The 19,423-nt window shown below is 39.4% G+C and overlaps 1 protein-coding gene across 1 annotated transcript; it reads left to right on the top strand.

Moving 5' to 3' along the window:
• The first annotated feature begins 226 nt into the window (after window positions 1–226).
• LOC116325015 lies at window positions 227–17,801 on the top strand. Its single transcript, XM_039607205.1, has 19 exons — window positions 227–283; window positions 1,378–1,641; window positions 1,760–2,014; window positions 2,099–2,347; window positions 2,484–2,741; window positions 4,580–4,882; window positions 4,983–5,252; window positions 5,374–5,457; window positions 5,604–5,666; window positions 6,087–6,170; window positions 7,156–7,226; window positions 10,569–10,630; window positions 10,946–11,001; window positions 11,553–11,767; window positions 12,223–12,488; window positions 13,593–13,706; window positions 14,081–14,222; window positions 16,182–16,222; window positions 16,482–17,801. Exons 2-19 carry the CDS (start codon window positions 1,415–1,417, stop codon window positions 16,746–16,748), a joined length of 3,027 nt encoding a protein of 1,008 aa, XP_039463139.1. The 5' UTR covers window positions 227–283; window positions 1,378–1,414; the 3' UTR covers window positions 16,749–17,801.
• Window positions 17,802–19,423: the final 1,622 nt, after the last annotated feature.

Genomic DNA, 19,423 nt, shown 5'->3' with positions numbered 1-19,423 from the left:
ATTATATTAAGAAATGTCAGTGTGATCTCCTGCTGGATCTGTGCTCCCATGTGAAGGACTGTGAGACTAAAACAGGCTTGAGTGTCCTTCCATCATTACAGTCAGTTTTCCAGTCAGCTCCTGCAGTCTGGTCCATAAAGCTCTCAGAGAGAAAGACCTCCATCCTCCTGGAAGTGCTGAAACTCCAACCAGAGAAGAAACAAGTGGAGCTGACAGACTGCTCACATGACGAGAGTGAAGTGAGGAGTTTCCTGCAGTGTCTGCCTTATATCTCACAGCTCAGGTAAATCAAATGTTCTTCACATGAGTCAAATATCTGTAAGAAAAGATGTGCTGTAAAAGGAGCGATGGAAGTATTGTATTTGAAGCTCCATAAATTGTAAAGTGATGATTTTGTCTTGTGCTATTTGTTTGTCATCAGCATCATATTTGTGACTTTATCTACATGGATCATATTGTAAATGTATTCAGACTCTGTCATATTTCAGAGGGAAACGTGCTCAGTACACCACTGTGTTTCACTGACTTGTTCAGCTGTTTGTTGCTGTGAAGTTTCATATTTTCTATAAATCTCAGATGAAACAGGATCTAAAGTAAAGACGTTCTCATCAGAAATGTTAGATTTGATTTAGATTTGATAGATTTAGAAATGAATTGATTTAGATGTTAAATTCAAGAAAGTGATGTAAAGACGATAGTGAAGAGAGGAGTTTACTAAAGTTTCTGCCTTAATTTTCTGAGTTCAGGTGAAAAAGGTGGTGCATAATTAATTTTGTTTACACTTTCTATTACAGCTTGGTAATACCATTATGATGTGGTAATTTCTAAACTATTATTATACATTATTATACATTTCCTTTTCAGTGTAGTTTCAGTGTAGCTTGTCATCACCAGTGTGCAAATGTATGTGTGAATGGTGGATGACTGGATGTGTAAAGCGCTTTGGGTCCTTAGGGACTAGTAAAGTGCTATACAAATACAGACCATTTACCATTTCCTAAAGTAATAACCACTTGTTATTGAGGGTTATGCGCAGTATCTTTACTGTTCCTAGGATTAGCTTCACCCTCACTATGGCCGCATGGTCATTCTCGACCATCCTAGGGGGTGTCTCCCATTTTGACCTCGGGACTTCCACTCCATACTCACCATAGATGTTTCTGTATACTGTGCTGGCCACTTGGTTATGGCGGAATTTTTATATGATATTACTGGAAATTAAGTGGTTATTACTTTTGTAATTGCACGGCAATAATCTAGAAATTACCAAATTATTACATTAAAAGTTCTGTTTTCAATATCATATTAGTACATAATATGGTTTTTAACAATGTAGCTCATCCTGTATTTTCTCATTTCATCTTCACTGTGTTTCAGCTGTGATCCAGACTTCTTCCAGAGTGTGTGCACATCCATGTCTGTAAGATCCACAGAGGAGGCCCAGCAGCTGGAGTCTCTGCTGCTGCTCCTGGGGTTCCAGCTGCTGTTAACAGGAGAGTTACACAGGAAAAGCTGCTGGTCTGTGGGGAGAGTTCTCAAACTGTGTGGCTCTAAAGTGGATCTCATCCTCACACCCAGCAAGATGTCTGCCAGAGGAGGCGCTCTCCTCTTTAGACACACAACACAATTACGCAGTCTGAGGCAGGAAGTGAAATCATGACTCTCTCTTGTTCTTCTAACACCATTTATCTGCTGTCCACTTTGAATCTTTAGTTCTTGGTGTTCATCATTTCTGCTCTTTTGTCTCTGTGATCTTCAGGCTTTCCATCGACATGTCCTTGCTCCTGTTTCAGTGGGTAAGAAGAGGCAGAGTGGTCTGTCCGCTGGCTGTTGAAGAGCTTTCTCTTGTGCCTAAGAAAGCCCGACCATCACAGAGAGTAATGTTGAGGGCTGTCAGTAGTTTGGCTTCGCTGCTGAGATACTGGACAGTCGCACGGTTAGACCTGACTGAGAGCTGCATCCCTGCTCACGGTCTCATTACACTCCTGCTCCATGATGGTCCTCTAACAGTCAAGTAAATGTCTTTCCTGAACATCACAGGCCAAATAAAATGTAGATTTTTACTTTAAAGCTTATTTTATATTTATGATCTCTGCAGACTGAGTGAAGAGAGCTTCCAGCAGCTTCTGTGTCTCCTCCATGAAATCCAGGACAAGGACTTGACGTTGTCCTTCTTGAGTAAGGTTGGTGGAGACCTGACCTCCTGCTGTCTGAACTGGGAGCTTCTTCACTATCTGCTGCAGCAGTCGTCAGCTCAGACCATCACTGTGGACCTGAGGAAGAACCTCTTCTTACAGGAGGAAACCACACGTCTGCTTCCCTTTCTGGACAGGATTGTGTTTAAAAGGTGCTGAATGTAGTTTGATCTTTTACCAAACACAGTTTCTGCTGTTTAATCAGGAGGATTTGAAATGCTGTCTCATCTTTAATCAGCAGTTTATGGATCCTTTAAACAAAGTTGGAAATAAACTTTTTGTTTTCAGGCCCAGTCCCAGCTTTGTGATGAGCTCCATCAGAGAGCTCTACAGAGCTCATGACAGTCACGCTGTACCCAGTTTACTGAGGTCATTTGGTCATGTGATCAACCTGAGCAGCAGAGAGCTGGACTCAGTGGACTGTGCTGCTCTGATCTTCATCCTCAAACACGGAGACGGAGTCAAACTGAACCTCCTGTGGACCTCCATACCAGCAGAGGGAGTAGAGTCCATCCTCTTCATGCTGGACAAAGTTTCTCGTCTCAGGTCAGATATTGGTGGTAAACTTCATGTAATATGAACACATAGGTTAGTCTTCTAGGTCAGGGGTCAGCAACCCGCGGCTCCGGAGCTGCATGTGGCTCTTTAGTCTTTATTTTGCGGCTCCGGGTGGTTTGGGAAAATAAATTATAAGTATTTTGCTGAAGTGTATTTTATTTGTGTTTAGTTCTTTTTTTAACTTGTAGTTCTAAATTGGAAGATTATTGTGATTTTGAAATATAAAAATAAAATGATATCTTATTATTTCTTTCATCGCTCAAAATAAGCGTCACACTCGGGGAAGCCGGTGTACCCGCCGAAACGCCGTGCATTTATCGAGACTTTCAACCCCAGGTAGGCCAATTATGGATCTTCGGATCCACATTATGTCAGCAGCTGTTCTCCACCGTGAACTATGTTAAAAACAAACACCGCTCACGCCTCACAGATGACAGCTTACAGTCCTGCGTAAAGATGAAAGCCCCGATTTGCAGACGCTGTGCGCAGAGGTTCGGGACCATAAGTCTTATTGTAAACATATCACGGCAGACCCGACGATGTTTGCATGAACACGCTTTTCACACACAGTTGCTGTACGCATACAGCTGTTTGTAGCTTTGCAGCTCACAGCCTGACACATACCAACACAACAGCAGAGAGAGCACAGACTTTAAGGCGGCGAGGCGTGATTGCGGGTGCCGCTCAGGTGCGTCCGACTCCCATGCAGCGGCACTGCAGACCACGCCCCGCCACACACATTATCCAGGTAAAATACATATTTAGGCAGAATTTTGCAAATATCTAATTTTCATTTTTCAGCAGCATAGAGCTTTTTTTTCTGATTATTTTTTAAAAATCAGGTCAAGGCTCCAACAGCCCAAAGGCGATATAAGGGAGGCGGCTCACAACAGTTTTTGTTTGCTACATGGATCATTTTAGTTCAGCTGGGTGTCTTTCCTTTTGTTATATTTCTTTAAGAGTTCAAAATGTGTTAATTACATAAATAAAATGTAATTTTCTCTGTAGCACTTCATGGATTTCATAAGCAGCACACCTTAGTTGCTCTGTGGATTCTTTTAAAAAGCAGTTAAAAACTTTTCTGTTCAAACAAGCCTTTTGTTGATCTACGTATTTTATATTCTTTACATTATTTACATTTGATCTTTTACATTGTGCATAATGTCTATTGATTGTATTGTTTATTTGAATCTTTGTGTACAGCGCTTTGTGACTGCCTGTCTGTGAAAAGCGCTTAATAAATAAATTTTTACTTACTTACTTTAGTTGTTCACACAAAGCATAAAGGTAAAAAAAAAACAATATATACAGTGTTATCTTCATTTTAGATTTCAAAAAGTATTTGCAGCTCCCAGTGTTTTCTTTTGCGTGGAAACCGGGTCCAAGTGGCTCTTTGGGTGTAAAAGGTTGCAGACCCCTGTTCTAGGTTAATCTAAACAAGCCCAATTAGACCCATTAAAATCATCTACAGCACACTCTTTAACATTTCAGTTAACATGTGGGGTGATTTTGGCTCAAGAGTTGGCAGTTCGTCTTATAATCGGAAGGTTGCCGGTTCGAGCCCCGGCTCGGACAGTCTCAGTCGTTGGGCAAGACACTTCACCCGTTGCCTACCGGTGGTGGTCAGAGGGCCCGGTGGCGCCAGTGTCCGGCAGCCTCGCCTCTGTCAGTGCGTCCCAGGGTGGCTGTGGCTACAATGTAGCTTGTGTGTGAATGTAGTGTAAAGCGCTTTGGGGTCCTTAGTGACTAAGTAAAGCGCTATACAAATACAGGCCATTTATCATTTACTCTTTAACATTTGGTATTTTGGCATTTTTTCCTTGCAGTGTTGACAGGAATCAGCTGCTCAGGTTCATCCACTGCTGTGCTGCCTGTGACGTCCAGCAGGAGGCAGCGTCAGGCCTGCTGAGGACTCTGCAGCACAGCTTGGATCTGTCCTGCTCCTCCTGTGTGGAGCTACCAGAGGAGGATCAGCCTGAGCCTCTGAGTCTGACTGCTGATGACTGCAGGGCCGTCTCCACCATCCTGACACACAGCAGCCGGGACACACAGCTCGACCTGCGAGACTGTGAGGTGGAGGACAGCGTGCTGGACCTGCTGTTTCCTGTCCTCCACAGGGTCCGCCTCAGGTGAGAAAGACCACTGAAGAGTCTAAACCAGAGAGAAGCTCGTTCACACTGGTGTTGATGCATCCTGACAGTTTCTCTTTGCTCTGTTTGTCCTGTTTAGAGTCAGTAAAACTGTCCTCCTCCAGCTGCTGTCTCTGGTTCCTGTGAACAGTGAGAGGGACACAGTGAGGCGGGCGGTGTCCCTGTGTGGAGCCCTGGGTGGAGAGCTGGATCTCAGTCACAGCACGCTGGATCAGAGGGCCTGTGGGGCTTTGGTCCAGATGCTGGACTCGTGTGAAGGGCTGACAGAGCTGGACCTCAGTCACTGTCAGCTCACTGACCAGCTGCTGCTCCCTCTCATCACACATCTGCACAAAGTCCAAGTCCTGGAGTGAGTGTCACACACTGATCCTTCTCTGGGAGGCACCAATAACCATCAGCCTGTTCACACACACTACAATAATATAATGTGCAGCGATCAATTAGAGCCACTTGTTGTGTTTGTGTTACAGTCTGAGTCACAATCAGATCACTGATGCTTCGACTGATGTGTTACTGCAGCTGCTCTCCATCAACCCCTCCATCGACTGTGTGCGGTGAGCCAACATGAATCAGTCCCCATCAGTGAAGGAGTTTCTCCTCAGACTCTCAGAGGAATCATTCACAGTCTGAGCTCACATGGATTCATGTTGTTCTGAGTGAATGAGTGACGTCTGCTCTCTCTGCTTTGGTCTCTTTCTAGACTCTACAGCAACAACATCGTGCACAGAGCAGCTTTCAAGGAACACAAGCAGTTTGAGATCTGGTGAAGCACTCGTCGTCATCATTAGGGAGAAATTCTTTAACAGTCCTCTGATAATCATTAGATGAAAATATTGGCTCGAAAGCATCAATACTGTGATCAATATTAGTCAATAGTGTATGATAGTAAAATCAGGTTAAAGAGGTTTGATAACAATTAGATATTTTTCTTTAATATCATAATTAAGAATGTGGTTTATATAAAAGCAAAGTTTACATAGTTTTTATCGGTTTTTTCTGAAGTGTTGCAGAGTCTCTATGACTGTCATTCTGACATTTACGCATTGGATTGTCTTGTTTTGCTTTATCACAGTGACAAACATATCAGTTGTATCATTACTGTGAGTTTACCTCATTGATTTTGTGTATCTTTCAGCTAATGTGCAGTGATCAATTAGAGCTACTTGTTGTGTTTGTGTTACAGTCTGAGTCACAATCAGATCACTGATGCTTCGACTGATGTGTTACTGCAGCCGCTCTCCATCAACCCCTCCATCGACTGTGTGCGGTGAGCCAACATGAATCAGTCTCCATCAGTGAAGGAGTTTCTCCTCAGACTCTCAGAGGAATCATTCACAGAATGTAGAATGCCCTAAATAATAATAACAACAACATATTTGCTTTACCTTGAGACGAGCTTTCAAGCACTTAAGTCAGAGTTTTTATTCTGAGTTGATCAAAGACCTGCAGCGGCGGAAACAACAGTCAAAGAGTACAGGGGTACTGAGGAAAAAGTAGAAAAAAAAAGATGCACTTAAGAAAAAACAAACAAAGAAACTTTAAGTCTGTTCTAACTTCATTTGCTTCACAATAGTTATGACAGATTCCTACTTAGCTTACTAATCAATGAAGGCAGAGGGAAGTACACAGCTACAGAATACAAATGTCAGACAAACGTCAACAGGAATCCAAACGTCTGGCCAGCTTCAGAAAACAAACAGGCACTCAGCTGTTTTCGAGGACAAGCATCTATAGCAGAAACCTGAGACTTTAAAAAAAAAATGATGCTTTTTAAAAGCTCCTGTTCAGGTTCTATGGCATAACTATCCGACTCACTTTGCTCTTTACTAATGTTAGATTGCTGTTGTCACACAAAAATGATTTAAACTGCAGTAATGTCTTAAAGTCATAAAGACCTGGATGAACTCAAATTGCCTGCTTCTAAATTCAGATTAAACTGATGTTATTAAAAATCTTAGAAACGTTGTATCGAACCAGATACTTTCTCTGGATGGCATTTTCTCTGCCCTCAGTAACACTGTGAGGAGTCTTGAAGTAGTTTGTGATCAGCATATGTCCTTCAATGAACATAATAAAGAAATATGCACGACTGCTTTCTTCCATAATATCTCTAAAATCCTGTCTCGAAGTGATGGTAAGACAGGATACTCTTCACTGGGTCCCTGTTAAATCCAGAATCAGTCTCCTCACATACAAGGTGATACCATCTAATGTATGCACATTTAAAGTTTGCTTTTCTTGTGTTGTTGTAGATCAGAGGGGGAGCAAACAAAGGAACTGGAAGTGGAGATGCTGGAAATCCAGGCGGCAGCTTCATCAATAGGTACGACTTCAGTAGTTTCTCTCAGAAGATAAGTAAGGAACAAACACGAGTATCTGAGTCTTACAAATGTCAGTTCTTTGCACAATTGCTGCTGATTGGCTGAGGAAGAGTAAAGTAGTCCAATAAGAGGCAGACTTGGGTGGGTGTTCACATACAAACTGTGTCTCATCACTGTACATACGCACAGTGATGAGACACCGTCATGGAGAGCCTGGTTAATTCAAAGGTAGCAATTTTTAAGTGGAAGTAAGTAGAAAAAAATATTTTTCTCTTAAACAGATCAAAGACAAGGTTTAAAACATCTATTGTGTTTTACTGTATTATTTATTGCAAATAGAAAAAAATAGCTCTATCTACAATTACAAAATTTTATCTGATTGGTGTTTTATTTCATATTATCACAGGGTAACATTTGAATAGTTTAGATTAGTGTACAGTATTTCCTGTTAGTCCCTTCTATTAAACGCCCATTTATTTCAACTATATATTCAAATTATAACAAACAGTTGAATATATATTTTAGTATGTTCAAGTATATTTAGTAATTTATATATTAGTATTTCAGTAAGTTCCATTAAGAGGGTATTCAAGTTCTTTTACATATTTACTTTTTTTTTTTTAAGTAAATAACGCAATAGTTACTTTTCCTGGTAATTGGTTACTTTTATAATATTGTAACTCAGTAACTAACTCAGTTACTTTTTTGAAGAAGTAACTAGTAACCATATTGAATTACATTTTCAAAGTAACTTGCCCAACACTGGTCTTTACCTTACAACATAAAGCACCTTGAGGTGACTTTTGTCATGATTTGCACTATAGTGAATTATGAAAAATGTAACAACATCAACAAAAATATCCCAAGAGAGAGATTATTTGATCTGCTCTTGTAAATGTGTGACCTTAGAGCCAAAAAGGTGTTTTATAACTTTTAAAACAACCCTTTCAGCCTTTACTCAAATTTGCTAGTGAACAGGCCCTTAATATTAGCCATCAATAACACCATATTCATGTGATTAACCTCTAAATAAAACATAACATTAAACTATCAAAAGATTTGTTTTAAATTCTACTCAGATGAAATTTTAAAAGCTGCAGCTCTCATATTTTAAACAGTTCAAGCTTATATCGCTGTGCATTTATGTCAAGATGGCAACATTGTCCAGCAAGTTTGAAGCAACCAATTATTATGATTGAATTATGTTAGGAAAAGGTCCCATACCTCAGAACTGAGTTTGGCAGTGTTCATCCTGACTTTTTGTGTATTTATTACATTTTTATTTTGTTTAGTCTTACAGCCAATAAATGGGAATATTAGAATCTTTGTAAACATAGCCACTGTTAAGGAAGGAGATACACAAAGGAAAATAACTACTAAAATACTGCACTATGCAAAAATCTTCGGCCACCTTTCATTCCACTTCCATGACCACTTTGTCATGGCTGTGTGCTGTGCAGGTAGGCAGGATTGGACCCAAACGCAGGGCTCACAGAGGCAGAGGTGAACTTAAGATACTCAGTTTATTACAGGAAAATAAGAAGAACAGAAAACTAACTAAACTGGGAAAACAAATAAACTAACAGGCAGGCAAACGGAACACCCAGTGAAAATGAGGGTGAGCAGACATTAACGACGCAACAGAGGGCAAAGGAAAACACAGGGCTTATATACACAGGGGAGTAATCAGGGAATGGGAAACAGGAGGGAGACACAGCTGGGAGAGATCAGGGCTAACAAGACAGGGGGGAAGTAAAACTGAACACACTGACATCAGACATGAACCTTCAAAGTAAAACAGGAAACAAGAAACAACTTACAAAGATGCAGATTGACACTGAACTAAATCTAGAATAATAATCAAAATAGCACAACTAAAGCACCAGAACATAAATCATAATACAGAAATTTACCAAAATATAAGAAACTGCAAAAGCTGGGTCAAAATGACCCAGAACCGTGACACACTTTCACAATATTTTTTTGTTTTTTTGTTAAGCCAGTTAAGAACTTAAGACTGACCAATGAATTATTTAAGCTAAAAAAACAACAACAAATAAACCAGTGTTTTGTCTACACATACGGGACAATTTTGTGAAATAAAAAGTTTTAAATTGTATCTTTAGGCAATTTCTTCTAATAGCTTGTTGCAAAATCACATATTTTATTTTTTTATTTATTTATTGTTATGTTCTTAAGAAATAGGAGGGAATCCAACAAAGACCTGAGACAGGACCTAAGAGAGGTGTCTGGACCATCAGCTGATCATTCTACTGGTTACATAAGTCTCATCAGAAATGGTCTCAGTGGAAGGATGGCTGTCAAGAAGCCATTCTTAAGGAAGGGAAACAGAGAGAAGGCTCTGTATGCTGAATTACACAAGAATGTTTGTTTCAAATCATTGTCAATATGTTTGGAGAAGGTCATGAGAGATGACAACACTGAGTGTCTACAGCTATCTGTAAAACAGTGGAATCTCTGTCATGGTTTGATGCTGTAATTCAGCCAGTGGCGAAGATCTTTTCAAACTTGATGGAATTGTAAACACAGAAAGTGTGTGAGAACATTGTGTTTTCCATTGTGATCCCAGTGGAACACTATCAGCCATACACTGACCTCTCCCGAATCTGGACCCTCAACATTATTGAAGCAGTGTGGGATCATCTTAACAGAAAATGAAACAAAAGGCAGAAACATCAAAAGAAGAATTTTGAATGTCCTTCAAGAAGCCTGGAGAACTATTCCTGAAGACGACTTAAAGAAATGACAAGAAAGCTGCCTAAGAGAGTTATAAAACCAGAGAATAAAACTGGTCATACCAAATATGAACTTTGAAAATAATTAAAATTGCAAAAGAATAAATAAAAATAAAAAAGCTAAATAAATCACTACACCTTTTTCTCACATTTCCTAGCAAAATATAAATAAATTAGGTTTGGAATGAGACTTTTCCACAGTATTGTAAGTAGACCATTATTCTTGAAACTGAGCGTAACAGTTACCACAACAGCCCACTCCGTCTATATTGAAAACACAAAAAACGTTGGCTGTAGCTGTAGAGTCTAACTGAAAAGTGAGTGTATCCACATAGCAGACAATATTAGAGAATACAAATATTCAACTAAATTGTTTGTAGCTAACATGCTTCAGCATTGGACAGCTACCAGCTGACTTAACCAATCGGGAAACAGCAGCAGGTACTTCCATAAGTGGAATCCAGAAGTTTCTGAGAGAAAAATGATGGCAGGAAACCTTGAGCTGCTGAAGTCAGAGTGACTCAGTTCTTATGAAGAGAGCTAGAGTATAGTTTATATTGCCAACAGCTCTTTGTCTTCTCCCATCAGATGACTCTGAGGTCAAACCGGGTCCAAATACACCAGACATAAATCCCAAAGATGTGAAGAAGGTGAGAAAAGAAAATATCTTTATAATCTATAATAATCTGAAGATTCTAAGATTGGTAGATCCTAACAAACTCTTTGAATGCCTGTTGTGAATTTGTAAGATGAAACTAACAAACTTCACTACAACACTACACATGAATAATTATCATGTTGTATCAAGCTTAAGCTTTATACCCTTTCTGTGGGATCCTGATTAGTAAATTTACTGTCAGGTTCTATAGCGCTGTATTCTCACAATGTACATACAATTTATCTGTAAAGCATGCTTAAGTTAGGTTTTCACCATTTATTAACAAATGTTTCTTTTTAAATTCCAGCTTCCATCCAGCTTCATACCTGAAGTAAAAAATGAATGTGCACAAATCTCCTACAGGTAACAACATCATAAATCCACAGCTGTAACAGCTTTCATGTGACATTCTCAGTAAATTTTCTATCAAATTTCTGTTGTTGTCCTGTCTCACAATTAGAACAACACAGATTATGCAGACCTCTGGGAGCATTTTAGCATTATATTTTGGATAATACTTTTAATGCACACTACAGGAAAATCTTTTGCTGTGTTTTTCATCTCATTGAAGACAAAATTAGGGAAATGTAGAAAAATAAAACATGCTTTCCTTTGAACCACCAACAGAAACTACTACAATTTCTGTTCCATTCTTTCATCATTAGTGGAGGTGCTACAGGAGTAAATGCTCCTGGAGTTACCTGCATTAACTTTGATATGTTTTACTTTTGTCTGTGTGCTACAGTTTGAAAGAATAATACAAACTAGTCTTTTTTTTTTTTTAGTATTTCTCTCTCTCTTTTTTTTTTTTCCTTTTTGGTCAGTGATCGTGAGGTGGAGTCTGATAGGAACAAGGTTTTTCATTTTAGGGTTTAAGAGTTCAGGTCATACAACCTTTATGTTATATCCTGCAGGTTCAAGTGTCCTGGTTCAGGTTTGTTCCGCTGTATTCTGACTGGGCTGGTGTTTGATATGACTCGAGAGGCAGAGCTCCTATACAAAATCATCCAGTGGGATGAGAGCATCCTCCAACCAGCTGGAAAGGTGGCTGCAGGGCCACTGTTCGACATCAAATGTTGTGAGGATGCTGTCCGCCAGCTACACTTCCCACACTGTGGAACACAGGAAGGTGAGCAGATTATTTTTGACAGTAATGCCCACAATAATCACCCACTCACCCCAGAGACTTGTTGTATGTCTGCCTTTGTGATGTTGACTGGCTCTTGCTCTGGGTGGTTGGTGATTGAGTTTTACGTGTACTATGTGTGTGTGTCGCTGTATGTGTATATGAATGGGCACAAATATGCATACAGATTCTCACTATGAGACACGTAAACATAGTCGTGCACATGAGCTCAATCACTGAAAATGGAGAAAGTGAAAGACGCATGGTCATATTGAAGTGGTTGATGATGATCTTAGTAATATGAATTCATTCCAGACAGCATGTTGAAAAGAAAGGAACAGAAAAGAGATAAGAGGGTCAGAAAAGGGATAAAAAGGCTGTTTGTAAGAGTGGGTAGTTAAAATGAGATCAGTGGGTGTTCAGATAAATACATGTCTGTTGACTCTGTGTTTTCACAGCTCTGCTCTCTGATGGCCTCCTGTCTGTTGCCCACTTCACTGATGATGCAGTGAGCTTCATCAAACCACTAAAGATCACAGATACTCATGTGATAGTCGAAAACCCCCACCTCTCTGCCTTTGGCCTTGTCCTGGATTTCCTGAAGGGCATTTGGAACAAGCAAGTTAAGGGGCAAGTTTTATTGTTCCTCAGTCCACCAAACCATACAAAACAGACTCAAAACATCAATGTGCTTCTTCTGCCAAGAACCATCCCCATGACTGAGGTAAAAATTCATTATTGTTACAGCTTCATCTTTTTCATTGTGTCAATAGAATCCAGTTTAGTGCGTAGTTGTGTAGCTTTACATTCACTTGGAGTTGTAGCTACCAACAAAGAATGTGAACATTGATTAAAATTGGATGTGGCAGGTAGAACCACAATGTGTTCCAGTGTAGATGTGCAGTGGGAGAAATGAATCACTTACAAATAAGTCCCATTATAATTTCTGGTAATAATAATTGATTTTCTTTGTGGACAGGCTGTGAAAAGCTGACTTGTGCTGTTGCTGTTGTAGCATTTCCTTCTTTGTGGAGCACATGGTGTTTAGACATTATGGCTGCCTACCAACCCACAGCAAGTTTAAAGTGTTATTAAAAACATCGTCATCTTAAACTGATGACTTCTATCAAAATCCTTGTAAAAGCAAGTGTGTTACATAACAGCCATATTTAAAAGACAATTGGCTCCTTACTTTGGTAGTTACTTTAAAGCTTTATGTAAATAAACTTTAATTCAATGTTTTGGAAATTAAAAGAAACACGTGTATGAAACCAGTAGTTGCACCTGATTAAAGCTAGCTGACTTTGCCCACATATAAGGTTTTAAAAACTTTCTCCAGTAATCTAAACTTCTATCCACCACCTTTACCAAAATTCTCCAACTGTCACAATGTGTGATGGCAGATGGCGTGGAGGTTGTGTTGTTTGGACCCAAATGCAGACAAATGAGTCACAACTGAACTTTAACTGCATTCATGTCTCTCTCTAACACCTCTGCTGCTACCCAGAACATAACCAAGCAGTGATTATAAGCATCCAACACTGTATACTGCACCACAATACCACATAATATCCTGTTTATATTACCCTTAGCTATTCAGTAACCACTTTAGCTGTCAGTCATGCATTTTTTTCTGGAAAAACAAAAGTTAATTAGAAAAATAGTGTCATGATAACAAATCATAGAAGCAATTTTCAATTAAAATGCCAAATGTTTGCTGGTTCAAGTGTATCCCTTCTTAAAATTTGTATATTTTATTTGGTGTCATTGTCTAAATAGTTTCATGTAGGGATAAAACTCTATATAAAATGTTCTGATGACTCTTAAGGTAAGCAAGCATCATCAACCTTCCCACTTCATCCTGGTGCCTTCTGCGTGTAACCTCATGAAAAATACGACCTACACCGTTCACTGTCCCATGGCCAATAAAATCCAACCCAAAGTAAGTACTCTGAAGAAAAGTTGTCCAGTACTTTAATGAAACGGAGGCATTAAGCTGTGTGTAAAATAATAACAACAATATCAAAAATAATCAGCCTGTGTCTGAAATGCAGATATTCTCTACATTTAACATTTAATTTGACTTTTTGAATCAAGATGTTGTACGTTTTATGTTCATGTGGGTACCGTGTAAGGATTTATTGGCAGAAATATCAGTGTCTACAGTGGAGGAAACTATAAACAGAATCTGGGCCTTAGGTGTACAAAATTATGTCATCCATATGAATTGAGACATGAGGTGATAAAAGGAATGGGGTTACAATCACTTAATGAGACTGCCATAGTTAAAGATACTGATGCTATGCTTCTTTTCAGAGAGCTGAGTTTGACATGGAGTTTGGACCAAACTACTCCCCAACATTTGTGATCCGCCTTCCAATGAACACAGATGAAGTGACTCTAACCATCCGAGACCAAACCGACACAGAGGTTTGGGAGCATGAAGCAGATCTAACAGGTCATCATCCTGAAATTTCTTTGGACATGTTAGAAAGGAATAGAGCGCAATATTCATTTTGACTGATCCATGTTGACTTTGAGTTCTTCCTCATATTTTAGCCCTTTTTGAGCTCCAGTTGTTTAAGAAGCTGTGATGCCTATTTGTATTAATGAGACCTTTTGCAGTCTACACCTATTACAGCACAACTAAGGGAGGATTCAGGGTCACCTGATCCAACCCTAACTATATGCTTTATCAAAAAGGAAAGTTTTAAGGGTAATCTTAAAAGTAGTGAGGGTGTCTGTCTCCCAAATCCAAACTAGGAGCTGGTTCCAGTTCTGATTATTTAAGACCTTGTATGTGAGGAGCAGGATTTTGAATTCAATTCTGGATTTAACAGGAAGCCAATGAAGGGAAGCCAATACAGAAGAAATATGCTCTCTTTCTAGTCCCTGTCAGTACTCTTGCTGCAGCATTTTTGATTAACTTTTCAGTGAGTTTTCAGGACATCCTGATAATAATAAATTACAGCAGTCCAGCCTGGAAGTAATAAATGCATGAACTAGTTTTTCAGTGTTTCTCTGAGACAGGATATTTCTCATTTTAGAGATATTAGATGGAAGAAAGCATTCCCACATATTTGTTTAATATGTACATTGGAGAGCATATATTGGTCAAAAAACACCTCCAAGTTCCCCACAGTGTTACTGGAGGTCAAGGTAATGCCACCCAGAGTAAGAATCTGGTTAGACACCATATTTCTTAGATTTTTAGGGCCGAGTACAATAACTTCAGTTTCATCTGAATTTAGGTCTTTCTATCTTTAAGAAATTCCTGCAATTTAACAGTTTAACAAATTGATGTTGGTTATGTGTTGGCTTCATGGATAGAACGAGTTGGGTGTCATCTGCATAGCAGTGAAAATGTTGTTATAATGATACTGCATGAGGGAAGCATGTATAATGTAAACAGAACTGGTCCTAGCACAGAACCCTGTGAACTCGATAAAAATTGGTGTAAATGCACCAGAGTTAGCCATAGGCTAATTTTCATCTGTAGTCCCTGGCAAAAACCTAAAAGTAACCTACAAACAAAACAATATATAATATCAACACTGTAAAAACAAACAAAAAAAAAAAACAATACAATGTAGAAGAAGAAGAAAAACGGCCAGCTGTAATTTAACAGGGTGACTATCTATTAAACCATTTTTGGTCAAACACATAAAAAAAAAAAGTATGATTAAAGTTAGTGAGAAAGGTGGTGAACATATTGAAGCAGTGAGCTGAATCTGAGTTTTCTTGACAAGCTGATTCCAGAGATGTGCAGGTCTGCAAGTAATCTCTAAACACACTTTTGCTGATCACGAATCTCAACACACAAGGCAACAGTTATTCTGTAGTTTTAGTCAGTATCCACAGGTAAAAGGATCAATTAGATGTGTTCAACCTTCAAGTCTATTCACTTGTCCAGGTGCAGTTTAGGAAGTTAGACATCCTTGAGCATGATGTACTGAGATTCACAGGCAGGAGGAGACGAGGAGGCACAAATTAGAAAAATAGAGACAAGCCATGAAGTTAAGTGTTCCTTAGATTGGAAAGCAAGACTTAGCAGTTCTATGGCAGGACTGGCAGCACCTTGTCCAAATATCTGAGTGGGTTAACATGGCTTAAAATGCCTTTAATAGAAACTTTTTTTTGTTTGACTCAAGGGCTGTCAGACATTTTCAGGATGCCATTCACCTGCTGCCTCTGGCCACATTCATGTCCATAGAGGTTTTTAATACAAGCTGTTTGTAGGAGATTTTTATTTTATTTTCCCCAAATGTGTCACTTACGCTTTTTCAAAAAACACAGGACATGTGAGTTACAGAAAATATTTTGGACTTGCAATACAAAAACATTACGTTTAATTTCAAGATTCGTCAATTCTTTTAAATGCTTGCGTGTTATAATTCTTATCCCTGGCTCCTTGCAGATCATCTACCTTTCTCTGCAGATGGGAGAATCCCAGCAGAGGTGAGGCTGATCTCAGTTTGGACAAAGTTTATTGTCAGTGTCTGAATCTGTTCTAGCTAACTTCTGTATAGACTCAATGAGTGTGCTGTCATTAATAAGGATATGGATCATGTGAGGAACTAAAGAACTATACTTCTTATCTCTGCTCTCTGTAAGGCTATCTTCTATTCACTGTGTACACCATTATGGTTTCAACTTCCTTTCATTATGACCTGCAAAGCCTCTTCTACAGATTGACAGTATGCTCTGATTTTAACAGAAAATCATGGTGATGCTTCCCGATATCCTCGAAGATTTAAATGATGAAGAATTCAAGAAGTTTAAGTGGCACCTGAAGACTCACGTGTGGAACAACATGTCACCCATCAAAGAAAATTATTTGTCCAAAGCAGACAGAAACGACACAGTAGATCTGATGGTGCAGACGTATGAGATCACTGGAGCTGTGCAGGTGATGGAGAACATCTTAAAGACGATATGTAGGAACGACCTGGTGAAGAAAAAAATATCAACCCTCAGAAATTAAATATCTGCTCTCACACAGACTGTACAGCTCTTTGTGTGACATCAGATTGATGTGAGAACAGAGAAGTTAGTTTTCCAGTGACTACGTAGATGGTGTGTGGTCACTCTATTTCATGCATACTCCTGGGCTGAGTGTATTGGAGGTGAAAGTAAGTACCAATGTGTGCAAAAGACTGAGGAGATCCCTGAGATCCAACATGAGTAAAGAGCAGCTAAGAGGCTTCATGCTGATTTCTTTCTGCTACAGCTCCCAGAATAAACTGAACTGTGTATGTTCCACATGAAGTGAGGTGACCACAGTTTTGTGAATAATAAGATTTTTTTGACTTACTGGTTTGGAGTTTTGGCCTGAGGAAGTCCAACAACATTGTGCACAGAGCAGATCTGAAGCAGTTGTCATCGTCAGAGAATCGTAGTTTTTACTCTGCTTGTGAAAATATTGGGTGGAGTGTGATACTGTTCATGGAGTCAGCAGTGAAGGACACATCAACATTAGATCAAATGAGTTTTGATGTTTGGTCAGATTTTTTCTTTTTATTTGTGATGATTAAGAGGACAGTTTATATGGAGACAAAGAGCAACCAGTGTGTTCTGTTTACATTTTGAGTATATCTTTATTTTTACTGATGTGTGGTTCGGTTAAGTACAGCCTCACCTGTGTCCTTTTGTATCATTTCGTCATGTTTTCATCTTGGGCACGTGATCCTCCGTGTAGTTACTTCCTCTTTTATTTTGATAGTCATTTGTCTCTTTGCCTTGTATTTACATTTGTTTCCGTGCCTTGTTGTCTTGTTTGTTTCCCAGCTGTGTCTCACTCCTTTAATTTTTCCAGTTTTACATCTGATGCTTGTGTAATGATGATTATTCAGTTATTTTCTTATTAAGACAAAACAAAGACGACAGCTGTTTTATCAATGCAGGGAGTCAGCTATTTTTATTTTCAAGTTTAATTCAAGTTTTGTCTGCTTAAAATAAATGTATTTTTTTCTATCACATCAATGTACCGCTACAAATGGACTCAGGGAATAAATAATAAGAGGCCAGATGTCTGTAATTGATGTGATTGTGTCTCAGTGATTTATAGTTACAGAAGATCATGTGCAGATCACAGTGGTGGCTCCAGGTGGTTGGATTGTGTCATTCAGGAAATACTGAGAGTGATGAGCATAAAAAAAGCAGTTGGAAAATCTAATTCTTTATGAGAATTGGGCATGAGTAGGTCACCTGTAAATAATGGATGTTGTTTTTCTTGCATTAGTGTTTGCTTCCACAAAGTGTTTGAGTCTTTATTTGTTTAACTATTTCATCACAAATCTCCTTCAGTTTCAGGCATTTTGACTAGAGACCGGCCCACCAGGTATTACAGGAAAATCCTTTGAATGAAAACAAACGCTGTTGTGACAGTGATGAATTGTTGGTATATGTATGATTTCTAAACATTTTACGTCAGATAAAAACTTTGATTGTAAGATTTGGATAGTATTTTTTAAAAGCTAGAAATTTTAAATGAGAATAATAAAGTATTTCTTTGTGCCCCCCTTTCCCTGTTAATGCCCTACCTGTCCCCCTGGCAAAACTTTGCTAGATCCGCCCCTGCACAGTTACCAGCTGTCAGCTACATAGAAAAGGATCCTGGTGTTATTTGTCTCTCAGAAACAGTTCATAACTTCCCTTCAACTCATTCATGTCACCTAAAAGGTAAACCTGTTTCTCCATCACCTGTTCAGCTCTGATGATTCAGTAAGGACATCTCCTGGTTTCATCTTCATGTTTCCCTCTCACCAGATATCCAAACCGACACAATGACCAGCAGCTTTTACAGCTGTGGCTCCAGCAAACATCAGCTGATACTAGAAATTAATATTAAATAAATTCTAACAACAGCTGATCAAACTTAAACGCGCTGCTGTTGTTTAGCGCGACATCCGCTGGTTTCCTCTTTCTGGCGCAAAGTGGGCAATGAACAAACGAGAGACGGGACTTGCGACAGAAAAAGCCCCGGCTTGGACAGTCTCGGTCGTTGTGTCCTTGGGCAAGACACTTCACCCGTTGCCTACTGGTGGTGGTCAGAGGGCCCGGTGGCGCCAGTGTTCGGCAGCCTCGCCTCTGTCAGTGCGCCCCAGGGTGGCTGTGGCTACAATGTAGCTTGCCATCACCAGTGTGTGAAAGTGTGTGTGAATGGGTGGATGACTGGATGTGTAAAGCGCTTTGGGGTCCTTAGGGACTAGTAAAGCGCTATACAAATACAGGCCATTTACCGATCAGCTGATCATGGATCAGTTTCATGACTGAATGAGAGAAGAAAAGGCAGCTGACAGCGTAAAAACGCAGAATAACTCCAGCTTTGTGTCTTTTCCATTCTAGCTGAAGTACGGGACAAACTGTTCCCTTTCAGCTCAATACGAAACGCGTGATATTTTCTCTGAATGCGAGATGATTCCGTTTTTTACGGGACGGTTGGCAACTCTACTAACTAACCTTATGAATAAAATAAAGTTCACTATCAGTAACATAGCACCCACCACCCAGCTGTATAGAAACTCCATCATGCTTGCTAGTACACAATACCAGTTATTGTAACTGACTGTAAAAAGTCAGCACAACGAAAATAAACTACACCTAAACTTGGTTTATATCGGAGTTGTTTTTACACATCTGCCAGCATCTGGCCAATCC

The sequence above is a fragment of the Oreochromis aureus genome, linkage group 23 (genome assembly GCF_013358895.1).
Source record: "Oreochromis aureus strain Israel breed Guangdong linkage group 23, ZZ_aureus, whole genome shotgun sequence".
In the NCBI taxonomy this organism is placed as follows: domain Eukaryota; kingdom Metazoa; phylum Chordata; class Actinopteri; order Cichliformes; family Cichlidae; genus Oreochromis; species Oreochromis aureus.
This window is presented reverse-complemented; position numbering and strand designations above follow the sequence as displayed.

What these genes read in the sequence shown, in the direction of transcription:
- LOC116325015 (XM_039607205.1), top strand. Translation starts at nt 1,415, where the DNA reads ATGTCTGTAAGATCCACAGAGGAGGCCCAGCAGCTGGAGTCTCTGCTG. An exon ending in GACAGGATTGTGTTTAAAAG is followed by an intron (nt 2,348 to 2,483) that starts GTGCTGAATGTA and finishes TTTTGTTTTCAG; the next exon opens with GCCCAGTCCCAGCTTTGTGA. An exon ending in CTCCACAGGGTCCGCCTCAG is followed by an intron (nt 4,883 to 4,982) that starts GTGAGAAAGACC and finishes TGTCCTGTTTAG; the next exon opens with AGTCAGTAAAACTGTCCTCC.